Here is a 24782-nt window from a genome sequence, read left to right on the forward strand (position 1 = left end):
TATTTTTCATGCCAGATGTCGCTATTAAAACATGGTCCAATCTTTCAGTTATGTTTTTTTTACATGCAGTAGTCAACAGGTTTAGCGATTTACTTAAAATTGGGTATCGAAAGCTAAATAACTAAAGAAAGAATTAACCCGCATATGCACTAGGCCAATCTTTATGTACTTTTTATGCACAGCAAAATTGATCTGTACAAGCCTATAAATAGATATTGTCATATTCCATATAAATGGTCCATGGCAGATACAATGCCATCTAACCCTAATCTTTATCTATGTAAGCATTCTTTAATTTTAAAGCCTAGTACCGAATTCGACTTTTCACTTGAACAACTGTCAAGTTCCTACTAGGCTGTAAAATTTCTGGACACTTCCTAATTGACATTCTAGTTTTTGCTTGCATTATCATGTGTAACAGCACCAAGATCAAAATATTTATTATTATAAACGTGTAAACTATTAAGTGAATTTAAATGTCAAAAGAGGAACAAAATGTGAAAATTTTTAAAATCCAAACATGGCATTTGACGTTCTAGAGAGATTTGGAAACAACTCTGGAATTGGAAAATTTTATCCGCTAGGGGGGGTAATTTTACCTTGTACACAAAAAAATTTACCCTCATCGAAACTACCTTGAATAGCAAATGCCGTAAATTGAAATGTCAAAGAGGTGTTAGAAATAAATTTGGTTTTACAACCTATCTTCTTCAAATGTGTTTTATATATGTATTTTCATCATTATAACACTGTTTTGTTGCTTATGTGTGGAATATCGGATCAAATAGAACATGTTTTTAAGATTTAAATAAAATCACAGCTGTGCCATCAAGCCCTCGACATCTAAAATTACTGCAAAATCGAAACAAAAATAAAAAAAATGTACTCAGCTGTTCGCAAGACTTCGCTTTATAAGTGCATCCTTGTATAAATTTGCCTAGCTACATATGATAATGGATATAAAACCTATAATGTCAATTGGGAAGTGTCCAGAAATTTGAAATGGCTAGTGGGATCTTGTGCCATCATTCTCACAGGGTTGTATAGTTGATTTCGCTGTTGTTGGGCTTATGACTTTACCTTGTATAAATTTGCTTACCATATGACATGTGGTGAACAAAAAGTCTGTTTGCGATGGGAAAGCCATGAGGTGAAAGAGGGTGTACAAGAAGAAGAAGAACATGAAGAAGAAGCACGGAAATAAAATCGGAAATAATAATAAGAGCAAATAATTATTTTAAAATTTATTAAATCTAAATAAAATATAATTTGTGTCCCCATAGTGTACAAGAATAGGAAGGGATAAAAATCGTACAAGTTGTATTGTTATTACATACGCTCCAATGTCAACTAACACTGCGGGTAAACGTCGACAAAAAGCAGGTGGTAGGCATAATGATGCCTCCACTACGGCCACTGGCCAGAACAACCATCGTGGCAAGGTGGAGCGGGTCAATCTACCCGAAAACGAACGTTTACCATTACAGGCGAAAATTTCCGAGTTCCTTGCTAGCAGCGAGGATGAGATTGTCCTCAAAGGTCTGAGCAGCATACATCGCAAATACCTACATCAATATGCTGCAAAAAGAGGTCTAAAGAGTAAAAGTTACGGCTCCACTAGTAATCGTGAGCTGCACATAATTAAGCGCAAACGCTTGACAGCTCTGGGAGATGTGAAAGTGCTAAATATAACACCAGCAACCAGGGCTACACTGCAAAGCCTCATGCCGGCTATACAGTCGCAGTTGGTCACAAATCAGGCTCTACTACAACCTAACTCTCATCACACACATAAGGGCCTAAGAAATGAATCTTTGTCTGTATCTCTGGGACCACGCATGATTCCACCAAGACCGCAACGTATCAGTAAGGAATTGTGTCGAGATAAGCAAGAACTGCCGATATATCAATACCAGGCGGAGTTGCATCAAATGTTAGAGCAGCATAATGTAAGTTGTATAATTTAAACACAAGCATAGGAATAACAAACCATCTTCAGAGCTAAATATCATAAGGTTTGGGGATAGAGAATAAAGCCATATCACACTCTAAAGAAAGGTTATCGCAGGTTGAATTTAAAGAAGATGGTTAACAGGCAATTAATGTGGTTGCTGTTGTTGTTGTAGCCACATTTGCATAATGTGGTGGCGATCCTCGTCAAGCTCTTGTAGTTTAGCAGATTCCGGTCTATAGGAACGATCGCCGAGGAAAAATTATTGCCATTGATTAAATAAGGCGCCAATAACTAGTCTTGTCATCTAGAGCACCATAGACACTCAGTATTTAAGCAAGAGCAAGTGCCGCCCGGCCTCTCAGTGAGACTCGTCACTCCGTATGGAGTAGCTCCGTATAGCATTTCACTCTCCACAATCTTTGGACGCGCCCGGTAGATACTATCTAAGCTTCTCGTGATAACAAGAAACACCACACAGATTGGAGCTCAAAGTTCCAGCCTGCGTGGTGTCCATAGTTATTCCATGTCGGGCAATAAAGTGGTTATTGTTGAAGCAGTGTGTTGTTCTCTGAGAAAGCAGCCCTTTCCAATGAAGGACTCCATCGGATCACTGGTACGTACAACCGGCTGCCACGGGAGTGGTCGTTGTTGTAGCAATGTGTTGTACACTGGGGCGGCAGCCCTTGCCGATGAAGGACTTCATCGGGTCAATCCGGTACTTACAACCGGCTGCCATGGGTGGTGTTTCTGAATTGCGTTTTTTACCGACTGATAATCCAAACACTCTTGTAAAAGGAACCTTGTTAAACCTGTAGTTGTCTGAAATTTTGCATGATAAGTTCTGTTAAGAATTTCGACATCAATGTACTAAAACGAAGTGTAAACCTAAAGGTGAAATCCTATTTGTCACTGCAGCGTATGACAGCAGAGCTATAAATCTCTCTACGTTCAATATTCCTTTATTGGTTCTACCAACTGTAGTTTCTTATATAAATATTCTGGTGTTTTGGAGAAAAAACAACTAAAGTTTTGGAATATACATTTTGTACGTAAAAGTGATTTAATGTTTAATGTTTGCAATATCCACTATACTAATTTTTCCGGAATGCGGAACTACAATGTCTCATCTTCCCCGCATGAAAAAGCCTACACGCGCAGTGAATTGCCGCACTTTTTGTTGTTGTTGTTGCCACATTTATGTGTGAAGGTGGCGATCGTTGTCGAGCTCCATAGGTGGGCATGCTCGTTCCGGTCTAAATGACTGATCATCGCGGGATAGTTATGGCGCCAAAAGTTCGACTTGTCATATCGTAGGCACTCAAGAGTCGGTTTGGCCCCGCTTCTCACTGAAGTTCTCCACTCGGACCGCTGATTGTTCGCGAGTGCAGTTGCAGCTACACCGTATCGGAGCTTTTCACTATCCGCAAGCTGTTGACGCGGCCGAAAGTTCCTACATCGGAGCTCAAATTTCCAGCCTGTGTCGTGCCCATTGCCGCACCTAATCTGCATAAGTACATCCTCAGTCGCATGAGATCATGATCATATTATCATTCAGAAGAAGGCCGATTGGGCTGCCTTCAAAGAGTACACCAATCGCCACTTCAATGAACTGACACCCCCTTTGGATGTGCTAGTTGCCGAGAGGAAATTCCGAAACAACATCATATTATACCCCGGCACGGGATAGTGAGCTTGCTCACCTAAAAGAGCTTGAAGAGGATCGCCACCTCCACATGAAAATGTGTCTAAAACAACAACAACACTTTATGATATCGCAAGCCATATTGGTCTTATTAACTGAAAAAATTCAAAGTTAATTTTCTAACAATAGAAATAAAACAACGACTCCCGATTTAATGTTAACATCACTGAGGGATGCATTTGCAGAAAACCGAGGGAAGACAGATAGGTTATGTCCTCAGTAAAAAATTTTGCTATCAAGTTTACAATCCATGAGTGTGGTGCAATAGGCGGGCTTACGCATATTTTGTTAAACACTTCTATTCCCGGTTTTTCTGTCGTTTCGTACATAATGATCAAAGCCAGACTGTTTAGACACCTTCCATTTACATATGTTTTTAGGTTTTCATAGTTAACGGAGAAACTGGTTCGGGTAAGACAACCCAAGTTCCTCAGTATATATTAAACGATGCCACAAGACGTAGTCGACCATGCCGCATAGTGGTAACACAGCCAAGAAGAGTTGCCGCCGTCTCTGTGGCCCATCGAGTGGCTGAGGAAAGAGGTGAGCCGCTGGGTGAAAGTGTGGGCTATCAAATACGCATGGAGAGTAAGTATTATCATTCCAATCCAAGTTTTTTCAACGTCTTATATACTTTTTTCCTCACCACATAGGTCGTGTAAAGAGAACTTCAAATTTAATATATACCACATCGGGCTGTTTTTTAAGATCCCTTATGTCCGATGTACGCGATCTCTTCCGTAAGGTGTCCCATTTGATAATTGATGAAATTCACGAACGTGACAAAAACACCGATTTCACATTGATCACCATCAAAGAACAATTGAAAATGAATAAAGATCTCAAGGTTATTCTTATGTCTGCCACCATGGATATTCAATTGTTATCGAAATATTTCGATAACTGCCCAGTATTAAATGTTCCCGGACAAGGCTACGATGTCAAAATTTATCATTTGGAAGATATACTCTATCATACGGGCTATCGCACTGCTTTGATGGAGAAATATTTACGCTCAATGAATGATAACTTCCCCTTGCCCTCCACCATGTTTGATGATAACATACTTGAGTCGGGCCAAAGACAAACAGCTGTGCGTTTGGAGGATAAATACTTGCAGCAACTCTTGGATACTCTCATAGAGCAGTGCTGCGACAATATGGAAACTAAAACGCGCGAAGAGCTACATGAAATGTTCGATCAAATCCAGTACTATATTGAAAGCGAGGGTATGAATATAAATGCCGGTCACTCGGAGAGCGGTATAACCGCCTTAATGGCTGGCTGTAAATGCAATATGCCTGACTTTGTACAATTCGCAATTCAGAGGCAAGCCAACGTTTTGATACGCGATAATGATGGCTATGAGGCAATTGATTATGCTCGCCTGCATCAAGACGGCATTTGTTTGCAAATTGTTATGAGTTCATCACACAGTGCGGAAAGGACGAAACAACAGGCGGAGCTGAGTCAGCAGGACAAGGAGAAGCAGAAAGTCCTCTTGGCTTACCAGCAACAGTTTAACGATGACAATGAAGTAGATCACGATTTGATTTTGTCCCTGCTCGAAGGTCTGTACCGCAGTGCTCATCCGGGAGCAATAATGGTATTCTTGCCCGGTTATAATGACATTGTGCAACAGAGAAATTTGATACAAAGCACTTTGCCTGGAGGCACTTACAAACTTTGTATACTACATGGCCAAATGGACTCGAAAGATCAATTTGAAGCCCTTCAGCAGCATCCCGTTAGGAAGATTATATTGTCCACCAACATTGGTCAGACGTCTATAACAATACCCGACTTGGCCTACATCATAGACTCGGGTAAGGTTAAGATGAACACTTATGACTCCATAACAGAGTCCTCACAACTCCAATCAATATGGATTTCTCAAGCTGATGCTTGCCAACGATCTGGCAGGGCCGGACGTACACAGAACGGAGTTTGTTATCGTTTGTACTCCCTGGCCAAGTATCAATTTATGCCACAGTTTAGCATACCGGAATTTATGCGCATACCGCTGACGGAAATATGCCTGTATGCAAAGACTTTGGAGCCAAAATGTGAAGTTCAACATTACTTGCAGAAGTCATTGAATCCACCCTCAAGCTTTAGTATTCAAAATGCCTTGAGAAAACTGAAAATACTGGGAGTTTTTCGCGATGACGAGTCGGTAACAGAGTTGGGTAAACATCTGGTGGATATACCACTTGACGTGCAATTGGGCAAATGTCTGATGTATGGAGTGTTCCTTAAATGCTATGATCCCATATTGACCATTTGTTCGTATCACTCGGTAAAGGATCCCTTTATCTTGCCCACAGATAGGTCGGCTCAAGGGCAGGCCTCCTTCCAACGCAAGTCCTTTGCAGGCCAATCCTTTAGCGATCAAATGGGCATCCTGTCGCTGTACAAGTCCTATTTAGAAATTCGCCACAATCCTCGCAAGGTGAGAGACTTTTGCAACAAATATTTCCTTTCCCATTCGGCCATGGAAATGTTTTGTGCCACACGCAAGCAGATAAACGATGTCATGAAGAACAAATTCAACATCAATTACATGGATAAAATGTTCAACAACGATTGGCATATGATACAATTATGTCTGGTGGCTGGCTTCTATCCGAATGTGGCATTGATAGACCGTAAGGGCCACAAGCTCATATGTGGCGCTGAGAAGCAGTTGATTTTGCAAAGATCTTCAGCCCTTAATCCACCGGGCAAGAAACACCTAAAAGAATTCATCAATCAAATGCCTCACGATTGGATTGTCTTTTATGAAAAATCCAGAATTTCCAACACCTGCACCATCAACATGAATACGGTTGTTCCTTCCATCATGATAGCCTTGCAATGTGGGCGTGACTGCGAGGTTATCAACAACGGCGGCTTAGACGATAGCGATGAGGAGGACGACGATGATGGCAACGAAGACAATGACACAGATTCCGATACATCTGACAAATCCCTCGATACACCTGTACCTACCAATGATTTCGAAGCTTTGCAATTGAAATTGGCCAAGACATTGGAAAACATATCTCTTAGTAATGCCAATAACAGATCCGTATTGTCCCTGGACAATTGGATAAAATTCGAGCTGACATCCAGCGATGCCAAACTGCTGTTGCTTCTGCGCATAGCACTGCACACGCAATTCATGGCATTCTTAAGGACTGGACCCAACTCGAATACATCAAACGTAGCCTATTGTTTGCAAAAGCTATTGCATTCTCTGAACAGCAGCGCCCCATCCCTGAAATTCTCAGTTTAACTGCGGTATTTCTCAAGACCTAAACAAGAAAAGCCGGGGCTGCTGGCCCTTTCGTTGCTACGCCTAGGACTTTAAATAAGTTTTGTTTTCCTTTCCAAAGCACAACTTTATATGCTTGTATTTGTTAATATCGTTTTCATTTCGGTAGTGTTTTAAGTAGTTTTAAATGAATAATGAAAAGATGGGATAACCATACATAAAATCCTTCCCACACGTATGCATAGCTATATTAACTGGATCAAAGTTAATTTTGATTTGGTATGAGATTAAGAATTGAGTGACACACATATACACACACAAACACACCTACATTTATACTTCTACAAATATGCATATTTATTTTAGATAACCTTTAGTATTGGAGTTAAGGTAATGATTTAAAAAAATATAAAAACCAAATGGTTTTATACGAAAAGTATCACTATTTGATTTGGCACTGAAAGTTTTGACCATTGAGCTGAGAGCTGTAAGAATAGCATTCCAACTCGGTCGCCATTTTCAGACACACAAGAAAAACATCGTGTGCAGCACACTCCCCATAAGATACACACACACACACACAGAATTTCTCACATAAAACACAACTTTTAGAAAAAACAAAAGTAAAAATGTATTATGGAAGATTTTATGCATTAAAAGTTATAACCGAAATCTTTGTGTAACATGTTAAGAAAATATGCTGAATTGCAAATATTTCGCCTATGTTTTATGACATTCCAAAATTCTATTCAATTCGAAAGTGGTTATTTTTTGCTTGTTTTTGTTGCTATTTTTGCGCGAAATGAAAATATTTATTTCTTAAATAAAATTAAACGACAAATACTTTTAACTAATATCCATTTGAGTATTAAAGCGTGTGAAAATGATTTTATTACATGTACGAATATCATTGTTAGAACACGCGCTGCGCCGCATACTACATGTAAAGTATGCTTATATATAAGTGACATGCATACATACACAGAATATTTATTCAGATCTAAATGCTTGATATACATTTGATTATTTCTAGTAAGACTTAAGTGAAAGTTATATAAAACAACATTGAAATCATATTTCCAATAAATTCATACATTTTACACTGTATAATATGAAAAACAAAAGGTTGTATACGGGTTTTATTTCCATTAGAAGCAAAGAAGGGCTTCAATCAGCCTAGGCCATGTGATAGGATGGTCCTCGTGGCAATGGACCTATGGAAGGTATTCGACACTGTCAGCTTTGCCAAACTATTTGAGGACATCGCCAACACGTCCCTCCTGCCAGGCCTGAAACGCTGGGTCGCGAATTATCTGTGTGGTTGCCAGTCATTTGTGGAATTTAGGGATAGGAAGTCGAAGCACCGTAGAGTGAAACAGGGTGTTCCCGAAGGCGGGGTGATATCTCCGGCACTGTTTAACCTCTACCGATCCACCCCTTCAAGACGACATAGAGATCGTATCATATGCGGACGATTGTACGATCATGGCATCAGGCTACCCACCCATTGTTGTTGACCTCAACGAACTTGCCTCATATTTCGCTGCAAGAAATCTGAAGATATCCGCCACCAAATCTTCAGCCACATTGTTCACTACAAATACGCGTGAGGTGAATACTGAGCTGACTGTGATGGTCGATGGAGAAATGATTCCGACCATCAAGTGACCCAAAATACTTGGCGTCACATTTGACAGCTCTTACACATTCTCCCCACAAAAGTAGAAACAAGGCCCTCAAGTCACTTGCTGGCAGCACTTGGGGTGCAGACAAAGAAACCTTGTTGACCACGTACACAGCAATGGCCGGTCTATAATATTCAGATCTGTCAGAATGCCGCCCTCCGAACTGCGACGGGCTGTCTCCTCAGTTCTCATGTGGACCACCTCCATCAGGAGACAAAGATCCTACCAGTGCGAAGACATAACTACATGCCGTCTAAGCAATACCTTTTGGACTGTTATCGCAGAGACCATCCAAATCATCATCTTGTGGATAGATATCCACCGCCCAGAAACTTTAAGGTAGATCTACATGATCTAGAGCGTGAGGTTCAGTGCTACAAAGAGAACCTCTAGATCAAGCGGCATATCAAGCAAGTCAAGACAACATTCAAGCAGACAGGGTAGCAGATGTGGTAAATGGCTACCGGGTGAATGTAGTCCTTGGAGAACGACCGCCGAACCAGAGTAGTTCTGGCTCAATTACGTTCCGGCAGATGCAGCCGCCTCAACTCCTACAGAGCAAGGATTGATGCAGACGTGCAAGATGCATGTCCCGATTGTAACCAGGGACCGCACGATACACGTCACCTGTTTAACTGCCCAGCCGGATCCACTTGACTCAGACCCAGATCCCTGTAGACGCACCCCATCTTAGTTGCAGAGTTCCTGGATCTGGAAACTCAACCGAAACAAGTAGACGAAAGATATAATACAACAAACTGCTACAACAACAACAACAGTATAACAATATAAATGCCTTTATCTGAGTCCCATATGATCTCTATTGGTTTATGAATTCGCTCGGAGGGTCATTAACGTTTGGTGTTAGATATACTCCATTCTTATGTCTTTATTTCAGCCCGATATTGTTATGATGTCCGATTTAGGAGTGTTTTAGGGGGCGCTAGGGTAGAGGCCACCGTAGCGCAGAGGTTAGCATGTTCGCCTATGACGCTGAACGCCTGGGTTCGTATCCTGGCGAGACCACCAGAAAAAATTGTCAGCGGTAGTTTTTCCCCTCCTAATGCTGGCAACATTTGTGAGGTACTATGCCATGTATAACGCCGAACGCCTGGGTTCGAATCCTGCCGAGAACATCAGAAAAAATTGTCAGCGGTACTTTTTCTCCGTGTCGCACTGCGGCACGGTGTTTTGGGAAAGGGTTGGTGCCCCAAATACATGGCCTCACATTTGGATATCAGATTTGTATTTTATTCCCAAATGCATTTATTTGAGCCCCATTTTGCGATGGTAAGTAAAAAGTTGCTGTTTCTGGGGTGTTTTGGGGAAATTTGGTCCCCAAAGTGGGTACCAATTTCGTATTCTTCTCTCCAATACCTTTTATTTGAGCCCTACTTACGTTGTCGGTAAATATGCCCGATGTAGCGGTGTTTTGTGGAGTGGGGTGGAGTAGCCCGGAAAATATATCAGTATCAGTACTCTCAAATTACACTTATTTAAACCCCATATTGCCATTGGCCTCAAAATTGTATATCAAATTGGTTTTCTAATCTGAAATACCTTTCATTTAAACACCTCATTGCAAAACTCAGCAAATATGCTCGGTTTGGGGTATGGGCCCTAAAAGCTATCAACATCGAGATCCACTCCCTTTAAGACGCAAATTTTTATGGTGAGCAAATACGTCCTATTTGGGGATTGTTATGGGGGTGGGACGTCCCCTAGGCAGTTGATTCCGAATGTTGATATCAGATTTGTGGTCTACTCCCAAATACCATTCATTTGAGCCCAATATTTCCATAGTCGGCAAATATGATCGGTTTGGGGGGTGCTTAGGGGATGTGGCGGCCACTCAGTGACTTGGCACTGAAAATATATGTCAGATGCGTGTTCTACTTTAAAATACCTCTTATTACAGCCTGATATTGGAATGGTTAGCAAATACGTCCTTTATGGGTGGTGTTATGGGGGTAGGGTGGCTCCATAGACCCTTTTGCGAATATTGATATCAGATTCGTGTTTTACTGCCAAAGACCTTTCATTTGAGCCCCATATTGCTATGGTCGTAAATTTATCTCCTTTGGGGGATGTTTTTGGGAAGAGGCGGTCCCATATTTGGATATCAGATTCGAATTCTACTCTCAAATATCTTTTATTTAAGCCGCATATTGCCATGGTCAGTAAATAAGTCCTGTTTGGCGGGTTTTGGGAAAGGGGTGGACCCCCAGTAACTTGGTCCCACATTTAGATATCAGATTCGTATTTTACTCACAAATACCTTTCATTTGAGTCCCATGTTACCATAGTCGGTAAATATGTCTGATTTCAAGGTTGGGGTGGTCCCCCTAACACTTGGTTCGACAATTGGATATCAAATACTTTTTCTTATCCTAAATACTTTTCATTTGAGTTCCATAGGTTTTGGGGGTGGGGCGGTCCCTAGGCACCCCATCCGAAATTTGGATATCGAATTTTGGTTTTCAGGTTACTATAAGAGAGCACACAAAGTTTCGATTAAATCGCACAACACATCACCGAGATTTGGCGTTTCTGAAGATAGGGTAAGGGGGAGGGTCCGCTCCCCCTTCAGATGTCAAAAAATGTAGTACCCTACTTTCACCACGGGATCATTATGCACTATCAGCCGTTTTTTAGTCTATAAGGAACACACAAACAAACGCAAATTGATTTTTGTATACTAGAACATTTTTAAGCTTCATTAATTTTGTGAATACGGCGGTTAGGCTTTTTTAATTTTATTTTAATTATCATTCTAATTGGATCGTCTTAACATTGTAAGTAGATCTAGCAATCACCAACACGTAAAGCTAGCCATTCGAAATTTTGCACAAATACAAATACAAAACATAAAAAACATTACGTGCAAAATTTATTTTACGTTTATTACTACTTAGGTATTTAAGTTATTTTTGTAATACGAATATTTGGCCTAATTGGCTTAGTATTCCAATACATGAAAGAATTAATAGAATTAGAGAGATCGGTTAATATGAGAGCTATATCAGGTTATTCGCCGATTTGGACCATACTCAACACGATTGCTGGAAATCGTAACAGAACATTACGATCTGTTCCTAATCACATAACAATTGCAGCTTCTTGGGCTCAAGCAGTCAAATTGGGAGATCGAGTTATATGGGAGATACATCAGGTTATATACCGATTTGGACCATACTCACCACGATCGTTGGAAGTCGTAACAGAACACTACCTACAAAACTTCAGTCTTATTGTATAAAACTTACGTCTTCTAAGGGCTCAAGATGTCAAATCAAAAGAGCGCACAGTGGGATAGAATCGAAAAAAAACTGGTAAAAAATATGCCATTTGAGAACGGATAGAGATAACTCTTTGAAATTTGAAATGGTTATGTGTTATCGATGTCACGTACAAAATTTCAAGTCCCTATGTGCTTCGGGCGCCTCTTGGCATTTCATTTCGAAGACTGCATAGCACAACAACTGCTTTGCATGCCATCACCGCACACATTAGCAGTGGCTTCAATCAGCTCAGGCCATGTGATACGACGGTCCTCGTGGCACTGGACCTATCGAAGGCATTTGATAATTTATTTGAGGACATCGCCAACGTTTCCCTCCAGCCAGGTCTGAAACGTTGGGTCGCGAATTATCTGTGTGATCGCCAGTCATTTGTGGAATTTAGGGATAAGAAGTCGAAGCACCGTAGAGTGAAACATGGTGTTCCCCAAGGCGGGCTGATATCTCCGGCACTGTTTAACCTCCACCTATCCTGCATTCCACCCCCTGTAAACGGCATAGAGATCGTCCCCATATGAGGACGATTGTACGATCATGGCATCAGGCCCCTAAATATTGTTGACATCTGCGCACGTCTACCTCAATGAACTTGCCTCAAATTTCGCTGCAAGAAATCTGAAGATATCTGCCACCAAATCTTCGGCCACAAATACGTGTAAGATGAATGCCGAGCTGACTGTGATGGTCGATGAATAAATGATTCCAACCATCAAGTGCCCCAAAATACTTGGCGTCACATTTGACATCTCTTACACAATCTCCCCACATGCCACAGCAATTTGCGATTAAGTCAAAATACAACAAGGACCTCAAGTCACTTGCCGGCAGCACTTGGGGTGCAGAGAAAGAAACCTTGTCGACCACGTACAAAGCAATTGGCCGGTCTGTGGTAAGTTATGCAGCGCCAGTGTGGTCTCGTCAGCTTCTCCTCCATCAGGAGAAAAAGATCCTACCAGTGCGAAGATATAACTACATGCTGTCGAAGCAATACCTTTTGGGCTGTTATTGCAGAGACCATCCAAATCATCATGTTGTGGATAGATATCCACCGCCCATGATTTAGAGCGTGAGGTTCAGCGCTACAAGAGATAACCTCTAGATCAAGCGGCATATCAAGCAGGTCTAGACAACATTCATGCAGACAGGGTAGCAGATGCGGTAAATGGCTACCGGGTGAATATAGTCCTTGGAGAACGACCGCCTCCCATTGCACCTGAATAAATTGACTTCCCCCGGCAAAACAGGGTGGTTCTGGCTCAATTACATTCTGGCAGATGTAGCCACCTCAACTCCTACAGAGTAAGGATTGATGCCAACGTGTAAGACGTATGTTCCAATTGTGACCAGGGACTACACGACACACGTCACTCGACTCAGACCAAGATCTCTCTGGACGCACCCCATCTTAGTCGCAGAGTTCCTGGATCTGGAAACTCAACAGAATCAAGCAGACGAAAGATAGAACACAATAAACTGCTACAACAACAACAACATAGACCGATTTGGACCGTACTTGGTACAGTTGTTGAAAGTCATAACAGAACACTACATGCAAAATGTCAGCCAAATCGGTAAAAAATTGTGGCTTTTAGAGGCTCAAGAAGTCAAATCGGGAGATCGGTTTATATGGGAGATATATCTAAATCTGAACCGACATGACCCATTTGTAATTCCCAACCTACCTACGAATATTTGGAGGTATTGCAAACGGAATGACTAGATTAGTATACCCCCATCCTATGGCGGTGGGTATAAAAGTTCCAGCGTTGGTTATCCCCTCCTAATGCTGGCGATATTTTGAGGAACTATGTCATTTGAGAAAAAAATTGTACGGCAGCCATGTTAAAACTTCTATCCAAAGCGGTGTCGAACTGCGGCACGCCGTTGGGACACGCCTATAAAAAGGAAGTCCCTTATCATTGAGCTTTTACTTGAATCGGACAGCACTCATTGATATGTGAGAATTGACCCTGTTGCCTTATGCACTGTTCATGGGCAAATTTGCAATTTAGTGCACAACAACAACTTACTGGCTTAGATGCATGCCCATAGTCAAATGGGGCGGATTAATATCTGTACCCTCTTTTCAACCTAACCTAAAGACCATCAATAAATTTTTATTTACAGACAAAATTTCAATGAACTTTTTCTAAAGGCAAAATTTTAATGAAATTTTTATAAAGACCAAATTACATTTTCAATCATATTTTCTTAAATGACTTTTAAATACAAAATTTTTCCAAAAACAAATTAAAAAAAAAAAAATTCTAAAGACAAAATTTTAATAAAATTGTATTTAAAGGCAACGAAACTATTCTAAAATCAAAATTTCAAAAAAAAAAATAAATGTTCTAAACTCAAAATTTCAAAGCAATTTTTTTAAATACAAAATTTTAATGAAATTTTCTGTAAAAACCGAATTTTTACGAAATTACCTAAAGGCCAAATTGCATTGACAATGTTTCTAATGATATAAGTGTGAAAACTTTTTAAACAAAATTTTATTAAACTTTTATTTAAAGGCAATATGTTCATACAAATGTTAGTTTGTATACATGGAATATTTTCTTTTTAATAAATATGGTTGGAAAAAATAATTAATAATATAACATCTTAAAACGAATTGTATTAGCAATAAAATTAATTTTTTAAAATACTAAAAATACCCGATTTTGAAACACGACGTGATAACACTACAATGTGATCACCAAAAATGTTTTTCTCGTTTTCATTTTCTTCGTTTTTTCTTCGTATTGAATAATTCACATTACTGTATTTATGGTAGTTGATACGGGCCCATAGTGCTCCAGGATTGAAATCTATCATTCAATAGTAATCCGGTTTGGCTCTTGTATGTTATTAGTTCTGTAAGCTTTGACTGCGGATTAAGGCACAGTGACACATTAAACAATTATTCTTGCTCTTCTTTTATTTGGTCACAAAATTATTTCATTTTGTTTTTGGATTTGTTTTCAGCTTAGACCAATGGGTTTTATACCCTCCACCATAATATGTGGGTATACTAATTTCGTCATTCCATTTGTAGCTCATCGAAAGATTGATTTGAGACCTAACAAAGTATATATATTCTTGATAGTCTTGACGTTCTCAGTCGATTAAGCCGTCCGTCTGTCTGTCAGTCGAAAGCACGCTAACTTTCGAAGGAGTAAAGCTAGGTGCTTTAAATTTTTTACAAATACTTCTTATTGGTGTAGGTCGGTTGGGATTGTAAATGGATCAAATCGGTCCACTTTTGGTGTATCTGCTATATAAACCGATTTTAGATCTTGACTTCTTGAGCCTCTGGAGGGCGTAATTCTTATCCGATTTGGCTGAAAATTTGCATATGTCGTTTTAGAATGACTTCAAACAACTGTGCCAAACATTGTATAAATCGGTTCATAACGTCATATAGTTGCCATATAAACCGATCTGTGATTTTGATTTTTGAGCCTCTAGAGTACGCAATTACACTCAATCAAATTTGTTATTCAAAACAGCAAAATGTTTGCTTAAACAACAGTTTTTGCCTGCTGAAATTGGGAAAGCAGACACAACTGCTGTTTCAACAACCAAAAGACTGCTATATTAGCAAACATTTCATACTGCTGTTTCAACTAATAAAAAATCTGCTTTTTGAATACACAAGTATGTTGAAAAAAATGTTTGCTACTTTTTTGGGTTGCCAGAATTTGTTTACAAATTTTGTTGGAAGAGATGATTTTAATTTGTGGAAAATGACTATAAAGAAGCTACTTCACCCATCCATCCATTGGTATACATTTCGAAATGTGGTTGAGCTAACTCGTATTTTTTGTTATTGCATGGACGTTTTCACGAAATTTAAAGCAAAAAGATTATGGAAAGTATACATTCAGTGGTGATTATAAACATCCACTGAGACACACATTTCCGTATGTGTTCTATATTTATACCCTCCACCATAGGATGGGGGGTATACTAATTTCGTCATTCTGTTTGTAACTACTCGAAATATTCGTCTGAGATCCCATAAAGTATATATATTCTTGATCGTCGCGACATTTTATGTCGATCTAGCCATGTCCGTCCGTCCGTCTGTCTGTCTGTTGAAAGCACGCTAACTTCCAAAGCAGTAAAGCTAGCCGCTTGAAGTTTTGCACAAATACTTCTTATTAGTGTAGGTCGGTTGGTAGTGTAAATGGGCCATATCGGTCCATGTTTTGATATAGCTGCCATATAAACCGATCTTGGGTCTTGACTTCTTGAGCCTCTAGAGTGCGCAATTCTTATCCGATTGGAATGAAATTTTGCACGACGTGTTTTGTTATAATATCCAAAAACTGTGCCAAGTATGGTTTGAATCGGTCTATAAGCTGATATAGCTGCCATATAAAACGATCTTGGGTCTTGACTTCTTGAGCCTCTAGAGGACGCAATTATTATCCGATTTGAATGAATTTTTGCACGAAGTATTTTGTTATGATATTCAACAACTGTGCCAAGTATGGTTCAAATCCGTACATAACCTAATATAGCTGTCATATAAACCGATCTTGGGTCTTGACTTCTTGAGCCTCTAGAGGGCGCAATTCTTATCCGATTTAACTGAAATTTTGTACGTAGTATTTTGTTATGATATCCAACAACTGTGCCAAGTATAGTTCATATCCTGATATAGCTGCCATATAAACCAATCTTGGGTTTGGACTTCTTGAGCCTCTAGAGTGCGCAATTCTTATCCGATTGGAATGAAATTTTCAGCAGTTATTCTGCTACTCTGAAATTGCAATACTACTGCTGTAATATCAGAACTACTGCCACAGTAACAGCAACATTAACGTCGAATATTCAGCAGAAAGTGTTTGCTATTTTCAGCAAACTTTTTTCTACTAGTGTATTTTTCTATATACAATAAATACACATTAATGAAAAATAATTAATGAAAAATAATTTCGAATTTCCCACAGAAAAGTTTTTGAAATAGATACTTTTGCGAATAAAAATGTTCTTAAACGTGGTGAAACTGACAAGTCCAATTCCCGAAAATTTGAAAAAAATTTCGAAATTCCCTAAATTGAAAAATGTGTTGAAGAGGGTGAGATTTTTTTTACAAGCAATTAGACAGCAGGTTTTTTAGCTGTGGTGAAAATTGACAAGTCCAATTCCCAAAAAATTTGAAAAAATGACGAAATTCCCTAATTGAAAAATGTGTTGAAGAAGGTGAGTTTTTTATTACAAGCAATTAACCAGCAGGTTTTTTCTGTAAGAGTAATTTTTATATTACATTCAGAGAAATTTGTAAGTGAAAACATTAAAAACGTTTGCTGTAATTGCAGAAAGTCTGCTGAAAATGGGTAGCAGTAATTTGTTGCAAACATTTTCTGCTGTTTTCAAATGGTCAAAAGCTCAAAAATGTATTTTAAAAAATTGTATATTCTATCTTGTCTTTCAATTTACAAGCATTCGAGTATACCATAAACTTTTTTCCGATTTTTGAAAACCTGGTAATTATTGATCGTACTTATATAATAGCAGACAAAATAATTACCACTATTATATTTATGATTTTAAAAATATTAACGCATAAAACCGGTAATTTTTTATTAATTAGCAAATGCCTCAATTGTTGTTTAGAACTTCAGACATTTTGAATAGATTTAAAATGTTTAATTTAATGTCAGCAGCCAGTGAAACATTGATTAGTGGGCATCTTGTGCTATTGATTGAAAAAGCTTTCTATAGTTTTTGCCGTTTTAGTATTTTTGAAAGCAATTTTTTTCTGGCTGTTGAAGCCATAGAAAATACCACCTCCAAATTTTCAGGCAAATCGTGTAATGTAACCGTCCAGAGGCTTGGAATTTTGCAGCCAAATTGGATAAGAATTGTGCAACAAGTCAAATCGGGAGATCGATTTATATGGCAGTTATATATAAACATAGACCGATTTAGCCCAGTTACAATCCCAACCGCCCTACACTAATAAGAAGTATTTGTGCAAAATTTCAAGCACCTAGTTATACTCCTTCGAAATTTAGAGTGCTTTCGATAGACAGACGGCTATATTGACTTGAAACGTCATGACAATCAAGAACATATATCCTTTATGGGGTTTTAGACGAATATGCGAGGTATTACAAACGGAATAATGAAATTAGTTTACCCTCATCTTATGGTGGAGGGTATACAAAAGTTGACAACTGTAAGATCGTAGATATACAGGGTGGCTGATGAATATTGCTACAATGATGAATATTGCTACATTTTTTTTTCGGTGTATGGAATACATTTTTCTTTTATTCATGTTAAATTAAATTATTAAATTAATTATTAAATTATTATTAATTAAATTAATTAATTAATTAATTAAATTAATTATTAAATTATTATTATTAAATAGAAAAAAAGTTATTACATTTTTTTTTGGTAGCGGCTTTCATCAGCCACCCTGTATATCTCTTCGTATACATAAATTTCAGATTTACAGTTCTACAACTTTCTTTATTTTTTCTCTGTTTTTAAAGCAGTAAAAAGATTTACAACTTCAGAACATTCTTAAGGCCAAAACAGAACTTTGTTTAGGGCGTTGCGTTGAAAAATGCAACTTTGCAAGCAAATCCCATAAAAGAAACACTCAAAAGTTAAAGAATTTTCAAGTTTGACGACTGAAATCGAGCCATTTTGTGTAGGCTTATGTAAAGAATTGTTTTAACGCATCAAAGTTGAAAATTGTTTAACAACGCTCAAAAACAAAGCTTAACACGCTCACTCTGTTTTGACCTTTACTACATAAAAGTAGATATGCTTTTTGAGTAGCAGCAGCAATTGTTGTCTATTATGATACCAAATAAAAAATGTTAAACTTTTGGGTTAATCTATAAAAAAAACTTTTGAACTTTTAACATGTAAAAGCGTGCTAAGTTCGGCCGGGCCAAATCTTATATACCCTCCACCATGGATTGCATTTGTCGAGTTCTTACCCCGATATCTCTTTTTAGGCAACAAAAGGATAAAAAAATTGCTATACAATTGAAGCTATATTAAGATATGGTCCGATTCGGACCATAATTAAATTGAATATTGGGGATCATAGTAGAAGTCATTGGGTAAAATTTCAGCCAAATTCGAATAAGAATTGGTCCCTTTAGGGGCTCAAGAATTAAAACAAGGAGATCGGTTTATATGGGTGCTGTATCAGGCTAAAGGCCGATTCAGACCATATTTGACACGTATATTGAAGCTTATTGGAAAATTCGTTGTTCAAAATTTCATCCAAATCGGATAATAATTGCGCCCTCTAGAGGCTCAAGAAGTCTAGATCCCAGATCGGTTTATATGACAGCTATATCAGGTTTTGGACTGATTTGAACCATACTTAGTACAGTTGTTGGAAGTCATAAGGAAACACGTCATGCAAAATTTCATCCGAATAGGATACGAATTGCGCCCTCTAGTTGCTCAAGAAGTCAAGACCCCAGATCGGTTTATATGACAGCTATATCAGGTTGTGAACCGATTTGAACCATACTTAGCACAGTTATTGGAAATCATAAAAAACACGTCATGCAGAATTTCAGCCGTATCGGATAAGAATTGCGACCTCTAGAGGCTCAAGAAGTCAAGATCCAAGATTGGTTTATATGGCAGCTTTATCAAAACATGGACCGACATGGCCCATTTATAATCCCAACCGACTTACACTTATATGAAGTATTTGTGCAAAATTTCAAGCTGCTAGCTTTACTCCTTTGAAATTAAGCGTGGTTTCGACAGGCGGATGGACATAGCTAGAACGACTTAAAATGTCTTGTCGATCAAGAATGTATATACTTAATGGGGTCTTAGATGAATATTTCGAGGAGTTACAAACAGAATTACGAAATTAGTTTACCCCCATCTTTTGCTATATCTTTATAAAAAAACTAGCTGGACAGGGCCCGCTCCGCTGCGCCTTCTTTTTCTTTATATGGAAATAAAGAGCTTTTAGTAAACTACCATGCTGCGAAAAATAGTATATGTATATCTCTTTGACTAATAGCATAACAATATAAATGCCTTTATCTGAATCTTATATTATCTTTATTGGTCGACGAATTCGCTCGAAGGGTTTAGGGTCATTTAAGTTTGGATGTTAGATGGACTCCACTCTTAAAAGACTCTTTTTGAGCCCGATATTTCCATGCGGATTTTGGGAGTGGGAAGGCCTCTTAGGTGGTGGTTGGTGGGTTTAGGGGGTGGTGTGGACCCCCAGTGTTGACTCCCAAAAGTGGGTATGAATTTCGTGTTCTACTCCCAAATACTTCTCATTTGAGCCCCATATTGCCATAATTGGTAAATATGTATGTCCGATTTAGGTGTGTTTTCGGGGGTGAGGTACTCCCCCAGACACTTAGTCCTGAAAAAATATAAGCATCGTACTCTAATACCATTTATTTAAACCCCATAATGCTATTTGTTTAAGGAGAGTTTATGGAATGAGGCGTCCCCCAAATACTTGGCCACAAATTTGGTTATCAAATTTTTAATCTCAAATACCTTTCATTTGAGTCACATATTGCCATGGTCGGTAAATTTGTCCCACGGTCCCACATTTGGATATTAGATTCGTATTCTACTGGTTAATATCTTCATTTGAGCCCCATATTTCTATGGTCAGAAAATGATTTCTGTTTGTAGGATGTTTTGGGGAATTGGTCCCGAAAGTGGGTATCAATTTCGTGCTCTACTCCCCAATACCTTTCATTTGAGCCCCACATTGGCATGGTCTGTAAACATGCCCGATTAAGGGGTGTTTTGGGGAGTGGGTGGTCCCCCAAACATTTTGCCCGGAAAATATATCAGCATTGTGCTCTACTTTCTACTATCATTTATTTGAACCCTAAATTGCCAGTGGCTTCAAAATTGGATATCAAATTCGTTTTCTAATCTCAAACACCTTTCATTTGAAACCCTTATTGAAAAAGTTAGCAGTATATCCGGTTCTCTCTCTCTCTCTATCTCCATTCTCTTTAAGACCCATGTCATGGTGAGCAAATACTTCCTATTTGTGTGTTGTTGTGGGGGTGGGACGACAGTTGGTCCCAAATGTTGATATAATATTCGTGGTCTACTCCCGAATGCCTTTTATTTGAGCCCCATATTTCCTTGGCCCTGAAAATATATGTCACATTCGTGTTCTACTCTAAAATACCTCTTATTTGAGGCTCATATTGCAATTGTCAGCAAATACGTCCAATTTGGGTGATGTAACGTGGGTGGTGTGGCACCATAGATATATTTTCCCGAATATTGATTTTAGATTCGTGCTTTACTCCCAAAGAACTTTCATTTGAGACCCCATATTGCTATGGTCGTAAATTTTTCCTCTTTGGGGGTAGTTTTGGGAAAGAGGCCCCCCCTAAACACTTGTTTCCACATTTGAATATCAGCACTCAGATACCTTTTATTTGAGCCCCATATTGCCATGGTCAGTAAAAAAGTCCTATTTGGGGGTTGTTTGGAGAAGGGGAGGACCCCCAGAAACTTGGTCCCACATTTGGATATCAGATTCGAATGCTACTCGCAAATACCTATCATTTGAGTCCCATATTGCCATGGTCGGTAAATATGTCCGATTTAGGGCTGTTTCTAGGGTTGGGGTGGTCTCCCAAACACTTGGTTCGACAATTGGATATCAGATAAGATTTCTAATCTTAAATTCCTTTCATTTGAGTCCCATATTGTCGTGATTGCTCTTTATATATATATAGGTTTTGGGGGTGGAGCGGCCCCCTAGGTGCCCCATCCGAAATTTAGATACCAAATTTTGATTTTTACGGTACTACATGAGAGCATACAAAATTTCGCTTAAATCGCACCACTCATCTCCGAGTTCTGGCGTTTCTGAAAATTAGGGCAAGGGAGAGGGTCCCTATTTTCACCGCCGGATAATTATGCACCATCTGTGAAAATTTCAAGAAAATCGGTTCAGCCGTTTCTAAGTCTATAATAGTCTGAGTCTATAGCACAAACAAACCTACAAACAAACTCAAATTGATTTTTATATATAAGATCATTTATATAATATATAATAATCATTATATATAATTTTTATACCCACCACCGAAGGATGGGGGTATATTCATTTTGTCATTCCGTTTGCAACACATCGAAATTTTTTATTCTTGATCAGCGTAAAAATCTAAGACGATCTAGCCATGTCCGTCCGTCTGTCCGTCCGTCTGTCCGTCTGTCTGTTGAAATCACGCTACAGTCTTTAAAAATAGAGATATTGAGCTGAAATTTTGCACAGATTCTTTTTTGTCCATAAGCAGGTTAAGTTCGAAGATGGGCTATATCGGACTATATCTTGATATAGCCCCCATATAGACCGATCCTCCGGTTTAGGGTCTTAGGCCCACAAAAGCCACATTTATTATCCGATTTTGATGAAATTCGGGGCAGTGAATTGTGTAAGGCCCATCGACATCCTTCGTTAATTTGGCTCAGATCGGTCCAGATTTGGATATAGCTGCCATATAAATCGATCCTCCGATTTATGGTGTAAGGCTAATAATAGCCACATTCATTATCCGATTGTGCTGAAATTTGGGACAGTGAGATGTGTTAGGCCCTTTGACATATTTCTTCAATTTGGTCCAGATCGGTTCAAATTTGGATATAGCTGCCATATAGACCGATTTCTTGATTTATGGTTTTGGGCCCATAAAATGCTTATTTATTGCCCGATGTCCCCAAATTTGGAACAGTGAGTTAAGTTAAGCCCCTTGACATACTTCTGCAATATCGCACAGATCGGTCCAGATTTGGATATAGCTGCCATATAGACCGATATCTAGGTTTTAGGTTTTGGGGCCATAAAAGATGCATTTATTGCCCGATGTCGCTTAAATTTGAGACAGTGAGTTTGGTTAGGCTCTTTGACGTCCTTCTTCAATTTTGCCCAGATCGGTCCAGATTTGAATATAGCTGCCATATAGACCGATCTCTGGATTTAAGGTTTAGGGCCCATAAAAGAGGCATTTATTGTCCGATTTCGCCGAAATTTGGGACAGTGCTTAGTGTTAGGCTCTTCGACATGTTTATGCAACTTGGCCCAAATCGGTCCAGATTTGGATATAGCTGCTATGTAGACCGATATCTCGATTTAAAGTCTTGGCCCCATAAAAGGCGCATTTATAATCCGATTTCACTGAAATTTGACACAGTGACTTATGTTCGGCTTTTCGACATCCGTGTCGTATATAGTTCAGATCGGTATGAGGTATGTGAGTATAAGGTATAAAATTTTCACCGAATTTTGATAAAAGGTGGTTTACATATATACCCGAGGTGGTGGGTATCCAAAGTTCGGCCCGGCCGAACTTAGCGCCTTTTTACTTGTTTATATATGTTATAGTACACCCAACGAAATTTGTTATTCAAAATAGAAAAAATATTTGCTAAAACAACAGTTTTTGTCTGCTGCACTCTGTTGTTTGCTGAAAATGACTGCTGCTTAATTTTGAAGGGGATGTTAGAAGAAACAAGTAAGAGCGTGCTAAGTTCGGCCGGGCCGAATATTATATATCCTCCACCATGGCTCGTTTTTGTCGAATTCTATGCGCGGTATCTCTTTTTAGGCCAACAAATAATATTGAATAAGAACTGTTATGCTATTGGAGCTATATCAAGTTATAATCCGATTCGGACCATATATGAATGCTAAACATTGTTGAAGTCATTGTGTAATATTTCAGTTCATTCGGATAAAAATTGGGCCTCGTAGGGGATCAAAAAGCAAAATCGGGAGATTGGTTTATATGGGAGCTGTATCAAGCTATTGATCGATTCAGCTATATTAGACACGTATGTTGAAGGTCATGAGAGAAACCGTTGTACAAAATTTCTGCCAAATCGGATGAGAATTGCGCCCTCTAGAGGCTCAAGAAGTCAAGACCCATGATCGGTATATATGGCAGCTATATCAGTTTATGTACCGATTTGCGCCATACTTAGCTCAGTTATTGGAAGTCATAAAAAACACCTCATGCAAAATTCCAGCCAAATCGGATGAGAATTGCGCGATATTTTCTCTAGAAGTTAAGATCCAAGATCGGTTTATATGACAGCTATACCAGATTATAAATGACAGCTATACCAGATTATATATGACAGCTATACCAGATTATACCAAAACACTACGTGCAAAATTTCAGTCAAATAGGGCGACTTAGGGCAGTTGTTGCAAGTGATACCAAAACACTACGTCCAAAATTTCAGTCAAATCGGGCGAGAATTGCGCCCTCTAGAGGCTCAAGAAATCAAGATCCAAGACGGGTTTATATGGCAGCTATATCAAAACATGAACCGATTTGAACCATACTTGGCGCAGTTATTGGAAGTGATACCAAAACACTACGTGCAAAATTTCAGTCAAATCGGGCGAGAATTGCGCCCTCTAGAGGCTCAAGAAATCAAGACCCAAGATCGGTTTATATGGCAGCTATATCAAAACTTGGACCGATTTGGCCCATTTACAATTCCAACCGACTTACACTAATAAAAAGTATTTGTGCAAAATTTCAAGAGGCGTGCTTTCGACAGACAGACGGACGGACATGGCTAGATCGACTTAAAATGACATGATGATCAAGAATATATATACTTTATGGGGTCTCAGATGCATATTTCGAGGTGTTACAAACAGAATGACGAAATTAGTATACCCCCGTGTTATGGTGGAGGGTATAAAAATAGAACACATATGTAAATGTGTGTCTCAGTGGATGTTTATAATCAACACTGAATATATACTTTCCATAACATTTTTTCGTTCATTGCCTTTCAAGTCGAGCTTAATGACCAAGCGAATGCAACATCCAAAGGAGAGATTGATATTTGCAATTTGGATGAGTGTGAAAATGGG

At 38.9% G+C, this 24782-nt stretch overlaps 2 protein-coding genes across 2 annotated transcripts in view; one reads left to right on the top strand and one right to left on the bottom strand.

The window, feature by feature from the left end:
• LOC106092154 (uncharacterized) overlaps positions 1–24782 on the bottom strand; it is a 432693-nt gene that overhangs the window by 397688 nt on the left and 10223 nt on the right. The gene's annotated exons all lie outside the window — the stretch shown is intronic.
• LOC106088561 (3'-5' RNA helicase YTHDC2) lies at positions 1168–8012 on the top strand. Its single transcript, XM_013254139.2, has 3 exons — positions 1168–1949; positions 4037–4244; positions 4310–8012. The coding sequence occupies exons 1-3, from the start codon at positions 1344–1346 to the stop codon at positions 6931–6933; spliced, it is 3438 nt and encodes a 1145-aa protein (XP_013109593.2). The 5' UTR covers positions 1168–1343; the 3' UTR covers positions 6934–8012.

The sequence above is a fragment of the Stomoxys calcitrans genome, chromosome 4 (genome assembly GCF_963082655.1).
Source record: "Stomoxys calcitrans chromosome 4, idStoCalc2.1, whole genome shotgun sequence".
In the NCBI taxonomy this organism is placed as follows: Eukaryota; Metazoa; Arthropoda; class Insecta; order Diptera; family Muscidae; genus Stomoxys; species Stomoxys calcitrans.

Excerpts from the sequence above, each read along its gene's own strand:
- LOC106088561 (XM_013254139.2), top strand. The coding sequence starts at position 1,344 with ATGTCAACTAACACTGCGGGTAAACGTCGACAAAAAGCAGGTGGTAGG. Across the intron at positions 1,950-4,036 it reads AAATGTTAGAGCAGCATAAT|GTTTTCATAGTTAACGGAGA; the intron begins GTAAGTTGTATA and ends ATATGTTTTTAG. Across the intron at positions 4,245-4,309 it reads CTATCAAATACGCATGGAGA|GTCGTGTAAAGAGAACTTCA; the intron begins GTAAGTATTATC and ends CTCACCACATAG.